The sequence below is a fragment of the Ooceraea biroi genome, chromosome 10, assembly GCF_003672135.1.
Source record: "Ooceraea biroi isolate clonal line C1 chromosome 10, Obir_v5.4, whole genome shotgun sequence".
Lineage (NCBI taxonomy): Eukaryota > Metazoa > Arthropoda > Insecta > Hymenoptera > Formicidae > Ooceraea > Ooceraea biroi.
This window is the reverse complement of record NC_039515.1, coordinates 10,143,172-10,165,963: the sequence shown is the minus strand read 5'-3', so window position 1 is coordinate 10,165,963 and position 22,792 is coordinate 10,143,172. Positions and strand designations below refer to the sequence as shown.

At 38.4% G+C, this 22,792-nt stretch overlaps 1 protein-coding gene across 1 annotated transcript; it reads left to right on the top strand.

The window, feature by feature from the left end:
• Positions 1 to 18,393: 18,393 nt before the first annotated feature.
• On the top strand, positions 18,394 to 19,600 carry LOC113562761. Its single transcript, XM_026973132.1, has one exon. The coding sequence runs from the start codon at positions 18,537 to 18,539 to the stop codon at positions 18,999 to 19,001; it is 465 nt and encodes a 154-aa protein (XP_026828933.1). The 5' UTR covers positions 18,394 to 18,536; the 3' UTR covers positions 19,002 to 19,600.
• The last annotated feature ends 3,192 nt before the right edge of the window (positions 19,601 to 22,792 follow it).

Sequence of the window (22,792 nt, the reverse complement as noted above, 5' to 3'; positions counted from 1 at the left end):
GGAAGAATTTGGATTCTCTTCAAAATACTTCTTAATATCTTCAATGTTTTCTTCTGCAGCTACAGACACAGAAGGACCTGGCAGATCATGTCTACGGTCTTGGATAGTTCCATACTGTATAAAATTATCGATAATTCTGATAACAATAACACAAAACATTATTTTAATGCAGATTTATTGCCAAAAAATGGAGTGACGTAACGCATACGTTTAAAGAAATAATAAATTCTAAGCTTTTTAGCGTGTTTCGCTCTTAACTTTATGTGTTCCATATTTAGTATGAAACCCCCTATAAGCATTGCTATAAACTTTTCCTCTGGAAAAGAAGCACTCGACAAGATAAATCTTTTCTTCCGTCGTCAGATTACTCATTTTGACGCGCACGGACTTGCATCTACCACAACCAGAATAAAACTACGGACACTCAGATGAACGACCGTTAACCGTAAGACCCTTTCTGAAGTCATGGAGGGGAGAACCAATCGTTTACTTTCAGCAACTTCCCATGGGACACCCTGTATATTATACAAATTATCCTTCCGAGTAATCTGCAGAAGATTTTAGCCGTCGCCCATTGTTTGTTAAGAAGTTATTAACAAAAAAGTTTACTGAATAGAGCATAATTTTACGATACCATATACGTTTACAAAAGAGTATATTTGATGGAATTTTAGCTTTAAATGAGAAATAGGTGTGAGTTTGGTTATATTTTCGGAAACTGGAGTCCCGGACACATAGGCTCGGTTTTCAGCCCGCTTCGCGGGAGGGCGAGGGGGAGGGGCAAAGCCCCTCCCGCCGGGATCCGTGCCGTGTACCAAGTGATCAAAATCTGTGTGTTACACTGGCTCCGGCGGGGGGAAGGGTGAAGCCCCTGCCCCCCGCCCTCCCGCGAAACGGGCTGAAAACGATGCCGATACCATCCCACACCGCCCCCTATGTCATTCGTCCGAAGTGTCCGAGATATAAGTACATCATAACAAATCCTTCTCAGAAGTTTTCTCCTTGTCAGTTGACTTTCGTTCGGCTATGTTGCTAGTTGCGATGTGTTAGAAAGTAAACGATGAAGCTTGCTACGAAAAAAAAAAATAAATTTTTGTTTTCTCTGTACATAATTTTCTTCCTATTTGATTTACTACAAAATTACATTCCATTCTACGGAACTAGTTTCCACGCGAAGGTAAGTCCACCCCACACCGCCCCCTGCCTTCAACGCGGAACTACTTTCCACGCCGGTGTCCACCGCGGGCGGGGTAGTCCCCTGCAGTTCGTTTCTATTTTTTTCGGCGGGAGTGTAGGTGGACGGGCTTCGCCCTGCATTACCCGCCTCACGCAAAGATTATCGAGTCATTGGTACAATTCTACAGGCGAAAACGCATGCAAAATCATTACACTTCTGTTGTTAATAACTTTTTAATAACCAATGAGCGAAGGCTAAAACCTTTTGAAGGTCACTCAGGAGGGTGACCTCTATAATATTGTTACGTCCGGGCTGGCCACCCGGTGTAACGAAGTCGATCGCCTCAGCTGACAGTTAGCTGCGAGAGAAGACGCCGATCTCCGAGCGACGAGGTCTTCGAGCGACGGATAATAAACAAGACGGAACAACGAGTGGAAGCTCAGCTGCGATCTCAGCTGGACGTATCGCGAGCTGCTCTGATTGCTTTATAAATACATCGCCTATCCGTAGAATAAAGTTCTGTTCTTTCCTAATAACGCGAGTGTTATTTCCGCGAGCGCGCGAGTGAAAGAGAGTGAGTGGTGAAGCGTGTGTGGAGCCGAGGCTGACCGAACACGTAACAATATATGTCACGATCAGGGTCATCGGGGCGGCCTCCGTTATTGTCAATATTTATCACATTAACTAATAAGTCACATTAAATTATTGATAATATGAAGTAAAATACATATCTTATTCTGCGTTTTAACGTTATTATGACTAGTTTTGATGGACAGTTATGGGCACAGTCTTACATACAAGTCTAGCAACGAGGCCGAATTTCAGTGGAAGCAGAAAATGAGAAGTCACCTTAACGAAGCAGTTTTTCACTCGTGCTATTGTCATAATGCGTCACTGCTATCGAGGGATGTACCCTCAATGGCATGCTTAAAATTGGTGGTGGTAGTTTTTTGGCAATAAAGTTTGTTTTTCAATATAACTAAGTCGTGTGCAGTACTAAATGATTTCAAATATTTATTTCAAATAAATAACTTAAACTAATTATAGTGCGAAAATATTCTTTCTTTGTCGCACTATATGCATCCTTCTATCGCACACCTTGCGGCCGAAAATCGAAGTAAAAACATCCTCATTAAGCGGACTATCCCCACTATCATCATTGCTAGACCTGTATGTAAGACCATGGTTATGGTTAGGTCGGCTAGGATTTATTTGTTAGATATATTTTTCTCTCTCACACTTCCGGTTATACCCTACGCGCGCGAGCGCATATCAAAATCAAAAATCAATCATCCATTGGCCGATCTCTGATTCAGGGTCTCTTGCTTTAGTATTCTTTATCCGAAGGTAGTTCAGTAATATTAAATCTCTATATTTATAATCATAGACTTATATTAACAAGGGGACCTTACGACGACCGTCCAATCTATTTCAACGAAAGTCATTGTATCGATAGGTATTTATGTCAAGTAATATTGGGTAAAAACATAAGACGCACTTCTCAAGCGTTCTCAAGAAAATCAAAAATAAAAATTCTGAGCGCTGTATGAGATAGTTAAGCAGCGCGTCAAATCAAAAAGCGCGTGGCACAGCGATAGCGCGCCTGACTCATAGCGTCGATGTTTTTGGTTCGAGTCCTGTTGAGTAAACTTTTTTTTTTAGGATCCATTTTTTGCAATGAATGCAATTGTTATACAAAATAAATGTACATTACATGAATTAATACGTTTTATCGATTTATTGTATTTTATAAAGATATTTTATTATCCAAAAGTAGGAAACTTTCAAGAAATGTAATACATAACAATCGCTAAAATATAATTTGTATAACTACTCGCATAATAGCGATTGTGGCTTTTATTTGTTCGTTACATAATTATTCATATTTTATTAATTGGTGGAAGTAGATAAAAGAGTACATAATGATAATGTTCTATAAACGTTCGACAAACATTATAAGGAAAAGTATTATACGTTATTTTAAACTGCTCTATACTTTACAGTGCCTCATTGCTTCCACCAATTAAAAAAATATGTTTCACATTAATGTATGTTGTGTTATATAGCAATCTATCACCTATCCGCAGTTATTGCTGTTTAGAAACAATCAGTAATTATATTAATTTTTTTACCATTCAGATATTCCACAAACGCATTTTCTTGGCAGAAAACGCAAACGGGAAAGTGTACCTTTATAAAATACAATAAATAGATAAACAGTATTAAGTCATGTAATGTACATTTATTTTGTATAATAATTGCATTCATTGCAAAAAATGGATCCTAAAAAAAAGTTTACTCAACAGGACTCGAACCAAAAACATCGACGCTATGAGTCAAACGCGCTACCGCTGTGTCACACGCTCTTCGATTTAACGCGCTGCTTAACTATCTCATACAGCGCTCGGGATTTTTATTTTTGATTTTCTCACGAACGTTTGAAAAGTGCGTCTTATCCTTTTACCCAATGTTACTTTTATATTTCTTCCTCAAAATCATCATCTCGAGATAGACTGATAGATGCTATACACGAAATATTTACGTTATTAAACAACGAAGCTTTCCAGCTGTAGAGGGATTCTCGATGGCATGCAGCTCGGGAAATACCCGGAAGTTACATACTCCGTCTCCTCGGGAGAACGAAGATGTTCTTCCTGAGGAGGGTTTTTCGACAGAGGAGCAAACGGTTCTTGAGAACCGGGGCGGCAAATCAGGTATGTTTTCCAGTCACGGAGAAAGGGAGAACATAACCGATTGCTCATCTGCGAATCTTCTTATTACAGTTACTTCGGGAGAGGTCGTCAGACCAGAGCCTCGAGTGGCTTTCTCGGAACCTTTTCGGGCGAGGCCAATTGAAGACGAACTTGAATCTTCGCTGGCGAAGGAGCTTTTTGGCGACGAACTTCCGTCACTGACGGATATCCTGTGGGATCCGATAATTCTCGACTCTTCAAGGTACGTTCCGGTCTAAAAGAGGAGACATGTCAGACTCTCCTAAGGAGATACAAGCCCTCCAAAAATTAACAAAGCATTGCTAGCGGCTCTCACTAAGCGCCAGAGCGAGCTGAAGAGAGTATCAAGTAAAATCTCAGGCGCAGGTAGCTGCCTGCCTGAAAGCCCTAGGATCAGGCATTTCAGACCTTTTACAGCTTCAACCGAGTTTACTTTCGGAGGATATCATCAAAAAGTCACTCACCAAGCTAGCGGAGTGTATGCATCTGTTGGCCGATCATCATTATCGGCTCTCCCTTGCCAGACAGGCCTTTATCAAATCATATCTGACCTTTGTCGGAAAGACGGCAGCAGATTGTTCCTCAGTTGACGCCTGGCTCTTTGGTGCAAGCTTCGCGGAAGAATTTAAATCTGCTCGGGTCTGCAAAAAGGCAAGCCGCGAACTCATGAGATCCATGCGGGCTTCAACGGCCATACCTAAATTTACGACACAGATAGCACGTCATCTCTCTCAACAACAGCATACAACCCAGCGTTTGGGAAACTTCAGGGCCCCGGCTCCCCGTACATCGTCGACGGTTCGCCAGCCGAGAGCCACGCACAGATCGAGCCGCAACCGAACAGCCCAGTCCCGCTCCAGATCTCGAACTCGCTGGTAAACCAAGTGCCGCGGGTCAGCTAGTCCACTTCTTCCAGAATTGGCGAACACTGACAACTGACCGTGAAGTTATAGGCGCAGTAAAGAGTTATTGCATCCATTTCATATTGGACCCCCCTCTTCGTGCCTACCTGCAATAACCAGTTTTTTCTCCGATCGCCACAGAGGCTTGCAACAAGGAAATTTGCCGCTTGTTATCGAAAGGCGTGATAATCAGAACTGTCCCCTCTGAAGACCAATATCTATCTCACTTTTTCCTTGCTAAAAAAGCCTCGGGAGGAATGCGATTGATTCTGAATCTGAAGGATTTAAACCGCTATCTTTCTCCTCCTCATTTTCAGTTGGAAGACTGGCTCACTGTCGTTTAGCTTATAACACCGGGCTCGTGGATGACGACACTCGATCTAGAGGATGCTTATCTACTTGTTCTGTTCTCTCAGGAAAATCAACGTTTCTTGCGATTCCAATGACAAGGGAATACGTATGAGTTTACAGCTCTACCCTTCGGCCTCGCTACAGCGCCATATATATTTAAAACTAGCTGGCGCTTGTTCCTCGCGCGCTCGATATATTTGGAAAATATAAAGCATAAAGAACGTATTTGTTTGCGACGCGCACATTTTTAGAAGTTGCAAGACGATTGCACATAGTCTATGTTACTCAGGAAGATCTAAGCTATCCATCAGTGAAAGAATTTTTCAAATCGGTTTAGTAGTTTCTGAGATTATCCCGAACAATGGAACAAACTTTACCTTTTTATTATATTAGTATGATGATTATACCGTAGTAACTCGTTTACGAAGCCAGGGATATCTCTCAATAGTATATTTAGATCATTTCTTCTTCAGCGATTCATCAAAGGAAGAGTGTTTAGCTAACTTAAACGCATCCCTCGAATTATTAGCATCGCTCGGTTTTCTTGTTAACTATTCCAAATCGCAACTCAAACCTACACAGGACTGTAAATATCTAGGCTTCCGATTTAATTCGGTCAGGCAATCCATTGCAATTCCGTTCGAACGCCGCAGGAAACTCTTGAAAATAATCTCGGTTTTCGTGAAGAAATCCCAATGCAAGATTAGAGTTGCAAGTATTTATTGGTTCCCTAGTCTCAGTCTGCCCTGTGATTGAGTACGGATTATTGTACACCAAAGAATTCGAAAAAGCAAACTTCTGGGCCCTTGTAAGAGCTAGAGGTGACTATGGCGCTACCATGGACCTCTCTTCGGATGTGGATGCAGACTTCCAATGGTAGATAAACATTTTCTCGGATCCAACACAGGCCAGGATCATTCGTACAGGGATTCCCGTCCGCGAAATTTCCGATGCTTCCTTATCGTGTTGGGGAGCATTTTGTGACGAACTCTGCACTCATAGATGGTGGTCAGAATCCGAAAAATCCAGTCATATAAACTTCTTGGAACTCAAGGCCGCGCTCTACGTTCTACAATGTTTTGCGGCAGGGATTGTCTCGATTGCGCACATTAATCATCGGACACGAAGAAATTTTCCGATCGGACAGAGTTTCGATCGGACACAGATTCTATCGGACACATACAGTTTCCATCGGACACAGTTCCGATTGGACACAGTTCCGATCGGACACAAATTCTATCGGACACATACAGTTTTCATTGGACACATTCTCTGTCGGACACATTCTCTATCGGACACAGTTATTACCAAAATATGTTTAATGATTAGTAAATGATTCCGCATGGTTTCGACGGGGTCCGTGTCTTGGACATTCCACGCCAATCGGGGTCCACCGCGGGCGGGGTAGACCCTCTCAAGTTTGGTTATATTTTTTTCGGCGGGGGTGCAGGTGGAGGGTGCTTCGCCGAAGGCGAAGCCCCTCCACCTGCATTACCCGCCTCACGCAAACACTGTCGAATCATCAGTACGATTCCACATGTATTCCACATGGATTCAAGGAGGTTTATGTTTTTGATTTTTCACGTCGTTGAATCAATGCAGAATCGTACCGATGACTCGAAAGTGTTAGCGTGGGGCGGGTAATGCAGCTGGTGGGTGTGTTCGATAGAGACTGTGTCCAATCGGAACTGTGTCCGATGGAAACTGTATGTGTCCGATAGAATTTGTGTTCGATCGGAACTGTGTCCGATGGAAACTGTATGTGTTCGATAGAATTTGTGTCCAATCGGAACTGTGTCCGATCGTGACTGTGTCCGACGGTATCTGTGTCCGATTGGGACTGTGTCCGATCGAAAGTGTGTCCGATCGGAAAATTTCTTCGTGTCCGATGATTAATGTGCGCAATCGGGACTCACTCTTTGCGGCAGACCTGAGAGATAGCTACATCCTGCTCAGAATTGACAATACGACGGCTATATCATATATAAATCGGTTCGGTTCGGTCCAGTATCTTCATCTAACATCCGTAGGAAGATTTGGAATTGGAACGTAACAATTTTATTTTTGCGTCCTACATCGCCTCCATAGATAATACCATAGCAGATCTCGAATCCCGAACGATTAGTGAGGATACGGAATGATCCTTGTCACAGGAGTTTACAGGGTTGTCGGCCGAACTTGGTTCCCCGAGATTGATCTTTTGCATCTATTATTAACGCGAAGTGTACTATTTATGTATCCTGATTTCCAGACCCAGACTCTGTAGCGATCGATGCATTTACTTTTTCATGGACGGATGTGTTCTATGCCTTCCCTCCGTTTATTCTTTTGCCTTGCGTCCTTAGGAAAATCTTATCTGATAGGACAGAGGGAATTGTAGTGGTACCTTGGCAACCCTCGCAGCCCTGGTTCTCTCTGTTTCAACGTCTCTTGATTGGCGATCCTATAATTTTCTCTTATCATCTTACGATTTATTATCTTCTCCGTTTAGAGACTGTCACCCGGCGTGGAGGACCCTTTCTCTGTACGACCGGGAGATTATCAGGCAGGTCTTCCTAGAACGAGGAGTACCTCCGGAAGCGGTAGATGTCACATTGACCTCACTGTCTAACTCAACAATCAAGCAGTACTCCAAACCTTTACACTTCCGGTTGTTCTGCCGAGCTTCCGCAGTGCCTCTGTTTTCACTGAATCCCCAGGATTTTCTAACATTTCTCTCTCAGGAACTAGATAAAGCAAGCTCATACTCTACAATCAACACGATTCGATCAACAGTTTCACTGATTTCGTACAACGAAATCGGGACTCAGGCTCTTGTAATGAATCTGTAAAGGCCTGGCGGCTCTTAAACCACCGCGTCCGCGATATGACTTTTTATAGGACCCAGTGCTGGTCGTATCCAAATTTGCTACTTTATATCTACACGAATCGCTCTTCCTAGAGGGGATTACGAAAAACTCGTCCTGTTCCTGGCTCTCGCCACAGCGTACACAAACATTGGCGGTATTAAAGCTTTCGCAAATATCTCTTACCGACAAGCTTCTTATTCACGTACCAAGTAAACTCAAGACGTCGACCTCAGCCTTTTATCTCGTTCTCTTCCTTTGAGGGACACGAGAACCTTTGCATCTACAGTCTCTTAAAACATTACTTGCACGTAACCAAAGATCTCCGAGTTTCATCCGACGATTCTCTTTTTATCTCATTCGCTAGGCCTCACAGAGCAATAGGCTCACAATTGATCAGCCGATGGTTAAGGTCAAGTCTTGAAGAGTGTGGAATGCGAACGGAATGTTTTGCTCCCCCATAGCATACGACATGCCTCGATCTCTCAAGCAGCACAAAGGGCGTTTCGTTTGAAATAATCATGCAGGAGGCTGGTTAGGTCAATCGCGTCTTTTCGCGGATTTTTATAATCGTCTTCTGCTAGATCCAGATTTTAACAAGGCTGTTTTGTGCCCCGGAGACTGATGTGCTATTATAGTTTAGCTTATTATATTATATTATTATAGTTTAGTTTATATTCAGCGGATTACCTACGTTCTTTTAATTTTTATTTTTATAAGATAATTGCGTTGGTACAAAGCGCGTGTATTGATTAAGTTCCGTAATGATAAAGTGTCATTTTCTTTTACGACGCATGGGATATCATAAGTGTTCTTAATAGAGTTCGAGATTCTTCTAACAAATTATTGAATCCTAGTTTCTTGAGCAATGTTAAAAGACGGTTTAAATGTACATGTTTAATTTCAGAATGTACTGCAAATGATTTTAATTCTTCAACACAATTAAAAGTATTATCTTCAAATAAATTCATGATCATCTTCTTGAAATTCCTCTTTTGAAGTCTTATAGCATCTATTATCTGACATATCTTGTATAATCTGATTTTAATCTAGCTCTATTATGTAATCTAGTTGAATTTCTTCAATGTCAATCATGTTTTCTATAAAATTATGCGTCTCTTCAGATTCGGTCAACTCTCGTCTTGTTGTTAATTTTTTCCTCAGGTTGTTCTTGCCTAAGATGACAATTTACACGTTGTATCTCGTTTGTAAACTCTGAAGATGAATCATGAAGAAAATATACAGGGTGTCCGACAAGTAACTTCTATCCCGAAAGGTGGAAGTAGACTGCGCCCAACTGAAAAAAAGTCTTGTATCATTTTCCAAAATAATCGAATTATTAACCGATTAATATGAACATATGAGAGCGCGAGAAGCGATAGGCGGAGTAACGTGGCGACAAATCGCTTGCCGCTCGCTGCGTGACAATTCTTTGTCCCCGCGTTACTCCGCCTCTCGCTGTCGGACGTGTCCATCGTTGCTAGGAGATCTAATTGTAAGAAGTAAATGCCTACTGAGTCCGGCCTATCGCTTCTCGTGCTCTCATTTGTTAATATTAATCGGTTAAGGGGATCCTGGAGTGGCTAGTGAACTCCTTCGTATTACCGATAGAATGAATGAGTTTTTTTAATAAATCTTTTCATTGATAGCGTAGAATAAAAAATCCTTTTGCACGATATTAAGGAACTAATTTTGTTACTCTTGGTCACGATTTCACATATGAAATTTGGCATGAAATTTTCTTAACAATTTAGCTTTTTTACTACGCTTCTAAATTCACTTCAAAAAGCATCATTGTATTGGTTTATTGTATATCTAGTGTGGACAACAGCCATTTCGTACGTACAAAGCGCCAAATTTTTATATAAAGAATTATTAAAATAGAAAATTGCAATTGTCGAACTTTTTTCCGTTTCGAACAGAAAGTCTTGTTGTCCACTGTTCATTATTGTGTGTACTTTAATCGTGCAAAAGGATTTGGTAAATATGCCGATGAGGGGAGCCAGCTCCAATGATCTTGACCTTGACATATATTGTCAAGGTCGCCCTCCTGAGTGACCTTTAAAAGGTTTTAGCCGTCGCTCGTTGTTTATTAAAAAGTTATTAACAAAAGAAGTTTCGAAAGTATAGCAGTTATTTTGAATATTGAAAGCCCAAACAGTTAAATACAAAGTATTCTCTGCTTTAACCTAACCTAATCTAATCTAATCTAACTTAACGTAACTTAACGTAACGAGTACTTTGTATTTAACTGTTTGGGCTTTCAATATTCAAAGAACTTTTCGAAACTTCTTTTGTTAATAACTTTTTAATAAACAACAATCCACGATTAAAACTTAGTGCAGGTTATTCGGGGAGGTATCCTTTGTAATATATGTCAAATTCAAGTCTTTACTTCGTGTGAACAGCTGAAAATTCTTGCAAAATCATTAAACTTCTTTTGTTAATAACTTTTTAATAAATAACGGGCGACGGCTAAAACCTTTTGAAGGTCACTCAGAAGGGCGACCTTGACAATATATGTCAAGGTCAAGGTCATCGGGGCTGGCTCCCCTCATCGGCATATTTACCAAGGATTTTTCGTTCTGTGCAAACAATAAAAAGAACTTTTTAGAAAAAAAATCACTTATTCCGTCGGTAATACAGATGACTCCAGGATCCCCTTAATAACTCTGTTATTGCGAATTTTGGAAAATGATACACGACTTCTCTTTTCAGTTGGACGCAATCTACCTCCACCTTTCGAGATAGAAGCTTGTTGGACACCCTGTTACTTTCCATCGGGTAGCAAGTCGATGAAAAACCTATCGTCTTGATAAGTTGGTATACTTTTTTTGTTTCTGCATATTCCTATAACCATTATTCAATTTCAATAATTTCAATTACTGTTGAAAATTATTGTAGACGAAAAATAGTTCATTATATTTTATTAATAAAACAAATATACAGGGTGGACCATTTAAGTTGATAATGTAAAATATCTCAAAAACGAAGCGTTGGAGAAAGAAATGTTTTAAATAAAAGTTATTTTTGACTTTAAGGTGGAAAGCAAATTGCATGATTTATGTTTTATTTGGAGGACGTTTTCAAGATCATTTAAAGATCAATCTAATTTTTTAAAATTAAAACCTACATTTTTTATCTCATTCAGAAAATAGTGGTAGTGAGCGATGCCAGGTGTTGGTGCAAATAATTGTTTATTCTTCTCCAATATCCATGTACAAACGTTTCGGTCAACACATTTGACCTTCTTCAGTGTAACCTTAACACAATATATAAAGATTGAAAACATAATCGATTACAATGATGTTAAAATCCTGTTTAATACATACCAAAGGCAATTTTCACATTTTAATACATACATACCAAATACATACATTTAATACATACCAAAGGCAATTCACATTTGAATATTTTTATTAGTCATAAAATTATTTTGTTCCACCGAGAGTCATTGAATAGTTACATGAATGTTAGGTCACAATATGTTAAACGAATTTTAAATTTAGAAATGAGGGATGCGTATAGATATAGTTTTGGTCTCTTAAACAAGATACATTATAGTATGAAATTATTATCAAGGTCATTACCGTTTAATATTTTTAATAGTTTCATGAGACACCATGAGTTGCTTACTAATAGGTTGATTAATGTCGGTATGATGAGATTGAATAAGAAGGTGGACTGGTTGATAAGGGTTCGTAATTCTGAATTAAAGAACAAAATCAAACCGGTTAAGTTTTTTGCTTCGAGGTCGCCGGATATGAGTAAGACTAATGTATTTATACATGAACCTCAGATGCAAAGTAATGATGTCGCGATGATTGATATTCATCCGAATGTTTTTAAACCCGAGTCTACTTTAAATGATCTACAAGATAAATGGTTCATGAATTTATCGGAGATTCAGATTCCTATTGAAGTGCAGTTACTATTGCAATTGGGAGAAAAGTTTAATTTACCGGTTTTCCATAAACATAAAGATAAGTTAATAGTGGACTCTTAAGTATATTGAGGGTAGTATTAGTTGTTGTGATGTTGTTGCTGGACAGACCATTAGAAACCAGTCCACGCGGATCTTAGGTAGATTTTTTGACAACAATCGTAGATTAAGTATATGTAATAAGAGTTTATTGAGACGGTCGGTGGTGGCTGACAAGTTTGTGAAAGATTACCCTGAGATCTTCTTTACAAAGGCCGACAAAGGAAATGTTACAGTGTGTATGTCTGCCGTTATTTATAATAATAAGATGGAAGATTTATTAGCAGATGAGAGCACTTATTCCTTAGTAAAGAAGGATCCAACAAGAACTTTAGTCAGCAATCTTAGAGATTTGATTACTAGATGGAAGAAGAATGGTTTTATTGACAACGTTATTAGTAGGAGTTTGTTATCGTCAGATAGTGTTCTTCCCAGGGCGTATGGTCTACCTAAGATCCATAAACATGGTTGTCCCCTTAGAATCATAGTCTCTAACATAAATAGTCCGTTTTATAATTTGGCTTCTTTTTTGCATAACATCATCTATAACAATATTAATTTTCCCAGTAGCCACATAAAAAACAGTTTTCACTTAGTTGAAGAACTAAAAAAGATGGATTTGTATTCGAAATGGTAATTTACATCGTTAAATGTAGTGTCACTATTTACAAATGTACCGGTAGAGCTAGCTATTAAGAGTATTGAGAAGAGATGGGACTATATTTCGAGGGGAACTCCATTCCACTAAATGAATTTGTAATAGCTGTGAATATGGTATTGAGTTCAACTTTCTTTATGTTCAATGGTCGTACATACAAACAAATATTTGGTACTCCTATGGGGTCGCCTATTTCACCTATTATTGCTGATTTGGTCTTACAAGATATAGAGGAGGAAGCATTTAAACTTCTTGACTTTGAATTGACTGTTTATTATAGATATGTTGACGATGTGTTGTTTGCTTCCAGACCTGAGAATTTTGACCAGATTCTTAAAGTTTTTAATTCTTTTCATGAGAGACTACAATTTACAATTGAGCTTAATAACAAGCACACCATTAATTTTTTGGATGTTTCGATTATGTTTAAAGATGGTTCCAGTTGTTTTTGACTGGTTCCACAAACCTACTTTTTCAGGTAGATACCTTAGTTTTTATTCCCACCATCCGATTTCTCACAAACGAGGTGTTGTTTTTGGACTTGTTGATAGAGTGTTGCGCATTTGTGACTCTTCTTTGTATTATATTAATTTGAAAAAAGTGATAAATATTTTGTTGGATAATGGATATCCGTTAGAATTCATTTTTACTAGTATTAATAACAGAATAAAGAAGTATTGTTTTGAAGGTAATGTTGTTAACTCTACTGATAACTCGAATGATAACTGTAAGTTTTTTACTTTACCATATATTAAATCGGTTAGTGAGTCCTTGTCTAATACTATAAGAAAATTTGGTTTTAATGTAGCTTATAAGTGTACTAATTCGTTACATAAATTTATTAAAGTGAAAAAAGATTCTATTGACAAAATGCAACATTGTAATGTAGTCTATAAAATCTCGTGCAGTGATTGTGAGGCGTCGTTGTTGGTCAGACAAAGAGGCAGCTGGGCACACGGGTTAATGAACATAGACGAGACATCAACAAGAGGTCTGGTTCTCCGTCGGTTATTTCTAAGCATAGAGTTGAATCGGGTCATGATTTTCGATGGAACGATGTTAAGATCCTGGATGCTGAAGATTCATTAAGAAGAAGACTGGTCTCTGAGATGATCAACATTAAGAGACAGCCTAATTCTTTGAATTTGCAAAGTGACACAGATTTTCTTTCCGAGGACTACCTTCCTATTTTGAATAAGTTTTCTTCTATTTGACTTTGAGTTTGTTTGTATGTACGTCTGTTAGCTAGGTGTTTACTTAAAATGTCTCTTTGGTGTTTCTCGTTGGTTATGACTAGACGTTATTAGAAGTCGGGAAATAGTATGTATTATTGAGTGTTTAATTGACTAAACAAGGTTTTTAATTACTTTGTGTGCTTTTGATAGTTTGAATTGTAATTTTTGTGACAAATTGGCAGTTATGAACATTATATTTATTACTTACTGAATTTATTATTTACTGAATGCGTCATCGGTATTTGAGTTTCCTTTGGTATGTATTAAACAGGATTTTAACATCATTGTAATCAATTATTATGTTTTCAATCTTTATATATTGTGTTAAGGTTACACTGAAGAAAGTCAAATGTGTTGACCGAAACGTTTGTACATGGATATTGGAGGAGAATAAACAATTATTTGCACCAACACCTGGCATCGCTCACTACCACTATTTTCTGAATGAGATATAATTTTTGAGCTTTTGTATCTTGGTTATCTACATTTTTTATTTTGTATTCTTATTCCTCGTAAAAAATAAATAACTTTTGTAGGAACTATTTTTCAATTTAGCACATACTGTAAGTTTCACAGATATTTGAAAAGTGAAAATTGATAAAAGAAAGTTATACCATACTGTACAGTACTATTTCATAAGCACCTACATTTGTATTATCTGTTACGTTCCGCCGCGGAAAGTAAACATTAACGTAATTAAAAACGTAAACATTAAATGTCCTGCCTCGGAAAGTAAACATTCGGGTCTTCGAGTCCAGAAGTTTCACTGGTAGTGTTAGTAAGTACTGTCATTATTTAGACTCAGTTTCGACAACCTACCCATATTATTGTGTTGTCCGTGAAACCTTTATCTACTATTTAATAAAAATAGATGATCAAGTTTGTTCTGCCAGGGTAATTGAACAATAATATGGTTTTTCTCGACTCAACTGGCAATTTATTGTTCGTCTGTGCAACACAACGTTTCGACCAATCGTTTTGGTCCTTTTCAAGTGTATCAAAGGTGAAAGTATACAAATGTCTTTACCAAATTAAAAATAAACAATTAGTTGATTCTTTTACATATACAGCTACAATACGACCACCACTAAATTGAAATTTATACTCACTGCCAGATAAAGACACTAACAAACGCGACTAATGAGAACATAGAGAACACGTCAGCAAACGGCAAGGATCAGCAAACAACTGGAGACAAGGAGACAAGTTAGATGTTTCTCAAAACAGTGTCGTAAACACCTGGCAGACTTTCCGTATCTTTCTGCAGATTGATCGATCTTAAATCGCGTTTGATGAATATCATCTCTGCAATCCCTCTCTTTCGCAGGTGCTTCTCGTGATGAAGAACATGAATCCCCGACCAATCATGTGCATTAGATACTCTGTGTTTGCAGACCACAAGCCAGTTGCTTTCACATTTTTTAATATCCCTTCTGTGTTCACCCATTCTCGTCTCGAGATGCCTTTTAGTCTGGCCGATGTACACCGCGTTACAATCCAAACAGTTCAGTTCATATACCACACCAGTTTTTTTTATTATTCATAAGCATGTCTTTACCGCATCTTATAATACAATCTAACGTTTTACTAACTGTATATATAACATTCAATTGATAATGTCTCAATAGTCTACATAAATTATCACTCAGACCTTTAATGTACGGAAAAATAACACAACGGTTCTTATTGTTGTTGTTAATATTGTCACTTTCGATATTGTTATCATTACCAATCTTCCTGTGTTCAATTACTCTTAATCTTTTCCTCACTTGTCTATTAATAAACTCTACGGGATAACCGTTATTAATCAGAACGGCTTTGACAAAATCTACATTAGTTTCGTGGAACCTAGTGTCTGATAATGTAATTGCTCTATCTAGTAGACCTGTAATAACGCTTATTTTGTGTTTCAATGGGTGACAAGAGAAATAATTTATATACCGGAAAAAGTTGGTTTCCTGTACCAGTTGGTAATAAGCCTTCCATTATCTCTATACACGGTGGTGTCTAGAAAATTTAGAGAGTTGTTTTTTTCCCATTCTATTGTAAAACTTAGACGTGGATGTTAATGTTAGAAACTTTGGTAATTATGCATTATAGGGAAGTCAACTCCGATGACCTTGACCTTGACATATGTTGTCAACAGTACCCTCCTGAGTGACCTTCAAAAGGTTTTAGCCGGCGCTCATTGTTCATTAAAAAGTTATTAACAAAAATTAAACTTAACATTAACTCGATTAAAGCAGAAAATAATTTGTATACACCTGTTTTGTGCTTTTACTATTCTATACTATTATACAGGGTGTCCCAGACCTACCGTACCACCGGTTAATAGTAGATTCCTGAGGTGATTCTGAGACGAATGTTCCTTTTGCAAAATGTCGAGGGTGGCGTAGTTTCGGCGCTACGAAGGGTTGTAGTTATCCTATCCTTGCGTAGAATTTTCCCGCGTTCAGTGACGATGGGTCGAAGGGGTCCCGCGTATCGCGCACACTTCAATTTGATCTTAATTTTTCGCGGCTGTTCAAATTGAAGTGTGCGCGATGCGCGGGACTCCTTCGACCCACCGTCACTGAACGCGGGAAAATTCTACACAAGGATAGAATAACTACAACCCTTCGTAGCGCCGAAACTACGCCACCCTCGACATTTTGCAAGAGGAACATTCGTCTCAGAATCACCTCAGGAATCTACCATTAACCGGTGGTACGGTAGGTCTGGGACACCCTGTGTATTCTATATTTATATTAATAATTCACTGCTTTAAATAAATTTTGTTCGTTCATATTCAAAATAACTACTATACTTTCGAAACTTATGTCTCCTTATGTGCATAATTACCGGTTATATTTTCTGAAATTGGAGCCCCGGACACATACGCTCGGTTTTCAACCCGCTTCGCGGGAGGGCGGGGTGGGAGGGGCTTCGCCCCTCCCCCCGCCGGGATCCGTGCCGTGTACCAAGTGATCAAAATCTGTGTGAAATTTGTTACACTGACTCCTGCGGGGGGCAAAGCCCCCGCCCCCCGCCCCCCGCCATCCCGCCATCCCGCGAAGCGGGCTGAAAACGATGCCGATACCATCCCACACCGCCCCCTATGTCATTCGTTCCTAGTCCCCCTGCAGGGTAATTATGCATTATAGGGGAGTCAGCTCCGATGACCTTGACCTTGACATATGTTATCAACAGTACCCTCGCTGTTTAATAAATTATATGTTTGTATAAATTAATCATTTGTTTAATGAATAAAGCCTCGGACACATAAGCTCGTTAATGTTAGGCGACAGTTGAGTGCTCGTTTTCATCCCGCTTCGCGGGAGCGAAATCCACATAAAATAAATAACAAAACTTTGGAGTGACTAAAAGTACTGCGTGGAAGTTACAATATAGAATCTTGCTTTGCGTAGAACCTCGCTTGCTGAAAACACATGCAAAACTATTAAACTTCTTTTGTTAATAACTTTTTAATAAACAACGAGCGCCGGCTAAAACCTTTTGAAGGTCACTCAGGAGGGTCACCTGTATAATATATGTTAAGGTCAAGGTCATCGGAGCTGACTCTCCTATAATGCATAATTACCGAAACTTTAAGTACTTGTTGAATCTTGTCCGTCAATAAAATCGTAAATATATCGTCAACATATCTGTAAAAAAGTTTTATATCAAAATCCAAGGTCTTTATACAATGTGACTCTAAATCATCCATCACAATGTTTGCCGTAATTGGTGATAACGGTGACTCCATAGGACTACCAAAGACTTGACTATAAAACTTTCCGTCAAAGGTGAAGAATGTAGAGTCTAAGATCAACTTAATTGCGTGTAGAAATTGGTCAATATTAAATTTGGTAGTTGCAGATATAAAACACCATCTTTTCCTTATACCTTTCATAACCAGTTGGTTATGAAAGGTATAAGGAGTTCCTTGGGTATGTTGGTGAACAACGAAACCACGTCAAGAGAAACCATAGATTCATTTGTTTCAATAGTCACGTTGCGGACACCATCAACAAAACTCCAACTATCTTTAATGTACGACCTGGGTTTCGGAATAGAATCGGTCAATATTTTATGGAAGAAATAAGCCACATCGTACAAAGGAGTGTCAATTGCAGAAACTATAATGCGTAGAGGATAACCTGGCTTATGTATTTTTGGTAAGCCATAGCATCTTGAGATGTTACCATTATTCGTACGTAAACGTTTGTAAGTATGTTCGTCAATAATGTTTAAATTGAACCATGTTTTACGCAAATCGTTAACTCTATTTATTAAGCGTGTTGTCGGATCCTTGTTTAGTTTCAAATATGTGGTCTCGTCTTTCAGCATTTCACTCATCTGCTCGACGTAGCTCTTCCTGTCCAAAACGACCGTAACCTGGCCTTTGTCCGCTCTTGTCACCATTAAATCATCATTTTCTCTTAAAAATTGTTTACAAGTGTCCAAAGCTTTATATAAATAATTGTCAATAACACTATTCTGATGTCTGTTATTTAAAAATCTACTATTTAATTCCCTAGGTAGATTAAGAATTACTGTTTGTAAAAGTTCGTCAACCCATCAACCGTCAATTTAATGTAAATCATTTAAACGTTAACGCTTAAGTCCTAAGATAAATTATTTTATTGTGTTTTAGTTTTATATGAGTTGAAAATGGAGTGTCTGTCCGTAGAGGAAAAAGTGGAAATTCTTATTTATGAGGAATCTAGGAGAAATGTGCAACAGTCTATTCTTCTGTATGCTGAACGGTTTCCTGATAGAAGAACTCCATCGCAAATATCATTTTATCGTGTTATAAAGCAGTTTTCCGAAGAAGAAAGTGTCCAGCCAAAAAAAAGGAGTCGTAGAAGAACCGCCACTGGCGAAGATAACGAAATTGCAGTGTTAGCTGAAGTGAATTACGATCCCCATATAAGTTCTCGAGAATTAGCTACCAATGTAGGGATTTCTAAAAGCAGTGTTCTTAGAATATTAAAACAGCACAAATTCCATCCATACCATGTATCGTTGCATCAAGAACTACATGGTGACGATTTTGTGAATAAAATAACATTTTGTAGATGGGCACAAGACAGAATGCGGAATAATAATAACTTTTTTTCTATCCGTATTATTTAGTGACGAATGTACTTTCACCAATCATGGTGAAGTAAATCGGCATAACATGCACTATCGGGCTGCTGAAAATCCACATTGGTTAAGAGAAGTGGAGCATCAGAGACCCTGGTCTGGTAATGTGTGGTGTGGAATTTCGGGAGATAAGATAATTGGACCTTTTTTCATCAATGGCACATTAACAGGAAAACTGTACACAATCTTTCTAACTGAGGAGTTGCCGTTATTGTTGGAAGATGTACCATTAGAAGAAAGGCAGACCATGTGGTACCAGCACGATGGATGCCCTGCTCATTATGCACGTACTGCTAGAGATGTTTTAAATCACAATTACAATGCTCGTTGGATAGGACGCGGAGGTCCAGTACATTGGCCAGCTCGATCTCCTGCCCTACATCCCAGATTTTTCTTATGGGGTTATCTCAAAGACAAAGTTTATATCGATGTACCAACGACTCTAGAAAACATGCAGGAGCGCATACGAAATGCTTGTGCAAATATTGAAAGAGACGTACGGTTACGTACACATCACTCTTTTCTTCAAAGAATTGGAAAGTGCATTGAGGTAGAAGGGCATCGCTTTGAACATTCATTACTGTAATCTAATTGAATTATGTTAATGTATTTTTTTGTTTTGACAGATAATACAAATCCAAAATTATGATTGTGTACGCCAGTAATGATAAAAACCAATAAAACAAAAATTCCGACGACTCAACTGGTAAAGAATTCCTTTATTAGTTCACAACGTTTCGACCATATGGGTTGTAGTCCTTCTCAAGTGAAAAATGCTACAAACAGTATATACGATGTTACAAGAAGAAAAAACGCAAACAATACGAAATTAGCTCGAAATTACTTACAAATTAAGATAACAATTCACGACAAAGCCATTTGAAGAAATGGGACATGCTACATAACGCGTCCAGATCAAGCAAATAGCACTAACGAAATGGCAACACAGACAAACAACACACAGTGGTCTCATGTCGAGGTTACATTAATGTCGAGGATCGAAAATAAGACTATCATACACGGTGGTCAAATTATCAGTATCTGTCTGTAAGTTGATTGCGTTGGACGATTTTTTAATAAAAAACATCTCAGCAATGTGCCGCTTACCATCCGAGGTTATTATTTACATATGAACTGGAGAAGAATGATTCCTTGAGTTTTTTAAATACGACTGTACATCAAGATAATGGTATGCTTTATACTAATTGGTATCGCAAACCGACTTTTTCGGGTCGTTATATAAATTTCTTCTCCAGCCACCCACTAAAATATAAAGTCAACACCATTGTTAACTTTACAGATCACGCTATTTTATTATCTGACAATAGGTTCCATGAAACAAATATCAAAATTGTAAAGAACATCCTTACTAATAATTGTTATCCGAGTAGTTTGATCGAGAGAGTGATCAAGCAACGGATCAACGTATTAAAGTTTCGCACGAACGATAATGAAGAGGCATCACATTTTTCTCCGAAAAAACATTTTATTACAATTCCTTTTTGTAAGTCGTATAGTGATGACATTAATAGAATTTTGCGTAACACTGGTATCAGCGTTGCATACTCGGTACCTAAGAAGCTTAGCTGCATTATTCGTAAGGGCAAGGATAAATTACCGCCTTGTAAGCAGACTAATTTGGTTTACCGTATCAATTGTAACGAATGTAGTGCAGTATATGTGGGGCAGACCAAGAGGAGTATAGAGACCAGAGTTAGTGAGCATAGGCGGAATATTAATTGTTCATCTCAGCAGTATTCTGTGGTTACTGAGCACCGTCTTTCTTCTGGCCACGATTTTGATTGGTCTAGCCCCGATGTATTGCATAAAGAAACGCATTGGCGTAAGCGGCACATTGCTGAGATGTTTTTTATTAAAAAATCGTCCAACGCAATCAACTTACAGACAGATACTGATAATTTGACCACCGTGTATGATAGTCTTATTTTCGATCCTCGACATTAATGTAACCTCGACATGAGACCACTGTGTGTTGTTTGTCTGTGTTGCCATTTCGTTAGTGCTATTTGCTTGATCTGGACGCGTTATGTAGCATGTCCCATTTCTTCAAATGGCTTTGTCGTGAATTGTTATCTTAATTTGTAAGTAATTTCGAGCTAATTTCGTATTGTTTGCGTTTTTTCTTCTTGTAACATCGTATATACTGTTTGTAGCATTTTTCACTTGAGAAGGACTACAACCCATATGGTCGAAACGTTGTGAACTAATAAAGGAATTCTTTACCAGTTGAGTCGTCGGAATTTTTGTTTTATTGATAATACAAATGTACAGTAAATGCTTATGAAATAGTACTGTACAGTACGGTATAACTTTCTTTTATCAATTTTTACTTTTCAAATATCTGTGAACCTTACAGTATGTGCTAAATTGAAAAATGGTTCCTACAAAAGTTATTTATTTTTTACGAGGAATAAGAATACAAAATAAAAAATGTAGGTTTTAATTAAAAAAAATTAGATTGACCTTCAAATGATCTTGATAACGTCCTCTAAATAAAACATAAATCATGCAGTTTGCTTTCACCCTTAAATTCAATTAACTTCTATTTAAAACATTTCTTTCTCCAACGCTTCGTTTTTGAGATATTTCACATTATCAACTTAAATGGTCCACCTTGTATATGTATACAGGGTGTCCCATTTTTAAAAACGCACCTCGATAATTCTTCAACGAAGTATTTTCAGCAAAAATGGTTCATATAAAAGTTGTATGGTTCAAAGGGGAACATAAGACGGCGTCATTGGTTTAACCTTGAGTGAACGTGCCAAGGTCATATGGAGTTCAACTTTGTTTTTTTACACGGAAGCCCATACTTTTTATTGCAGATTCAGATTCTCTGTCGAAAAGTAAGTAACTATTGTCTGAAACATTTTTTAAAAAAACGCCCTCCTTATCCCGAAAACTCAGGTTCAACCTTTGGCGGACCAAAGATAATACTCGCTTTATAACAGACACAAAAGTTGTTTTTAGTATTTTACTGTTTACCATCAGCATGTGCGTGTCTGCGTGCGTATGTATGTGTGCGCGCGAGCGTGCGTATGTGTGTTCTACATCCAGCCAACTAAGGCAAGATCGATCACTGATCCAACCAGTTAAGGCAAGATCGATCACTGATTCGGCCAGGTAAGGCAAGATCGATTACTGATCCGGCCAGTTAAGGCAAGATTTTGAGAATTTTCTAACGCAATAAGTGTTCGAAAATTCCTCCTTCATTCTGAATACATAATTGAATTCGACGTTCGAAATTTCGAGCAGTTTTCAAAAGGACATTCCTAGGAATAGACTTGCAACAGTTTCTTATACGGTCTATCATATTGTCTTTAGTGGTAGGTACTTCTGCGTAAACCACATTTTTTATAAATCCCCATAGGAAACAATCAGGACTTGTCAGATCCAGAGATCTGGGGCACCATTCAACATGTCCTCCAAGTCCAATAAACCTTACGTGGGAAGAGACGGTGTAGAGATTGTCGGACTCTCCGACTCCTGTGAGGTGGTGCGCCATTATGTTGGAACCACATGCGTTGTCTTGTTACCAGGTCTACGTCCTCCAAGAGGACTGGTAATTCATGTTCAATCAAATGCAAGTAGTTCGCTGAGTTAACGTTTCCTTCAAAAAAGTAGGGACCAATTATATAACCATTTACAATTTACAATTTATCGTGGACCTAATAATGACTGTTGTGCCGGTTTAGTTGGCCTGTACTATGGAAAGTAGCTTCATCTGAGAACATAACAAACCTAAAAAATTGTTGATC

Bases quoted from the DNA above. Each gene is read 5' to 3' on its own strand.
- LOC113562761 (XM_026973132.1), top strand. From the start codon at position 18,537: ATGGAGTGTCTGTCCGTAGAGGAAAAAGTGGAAATTCTTATTTATGAG.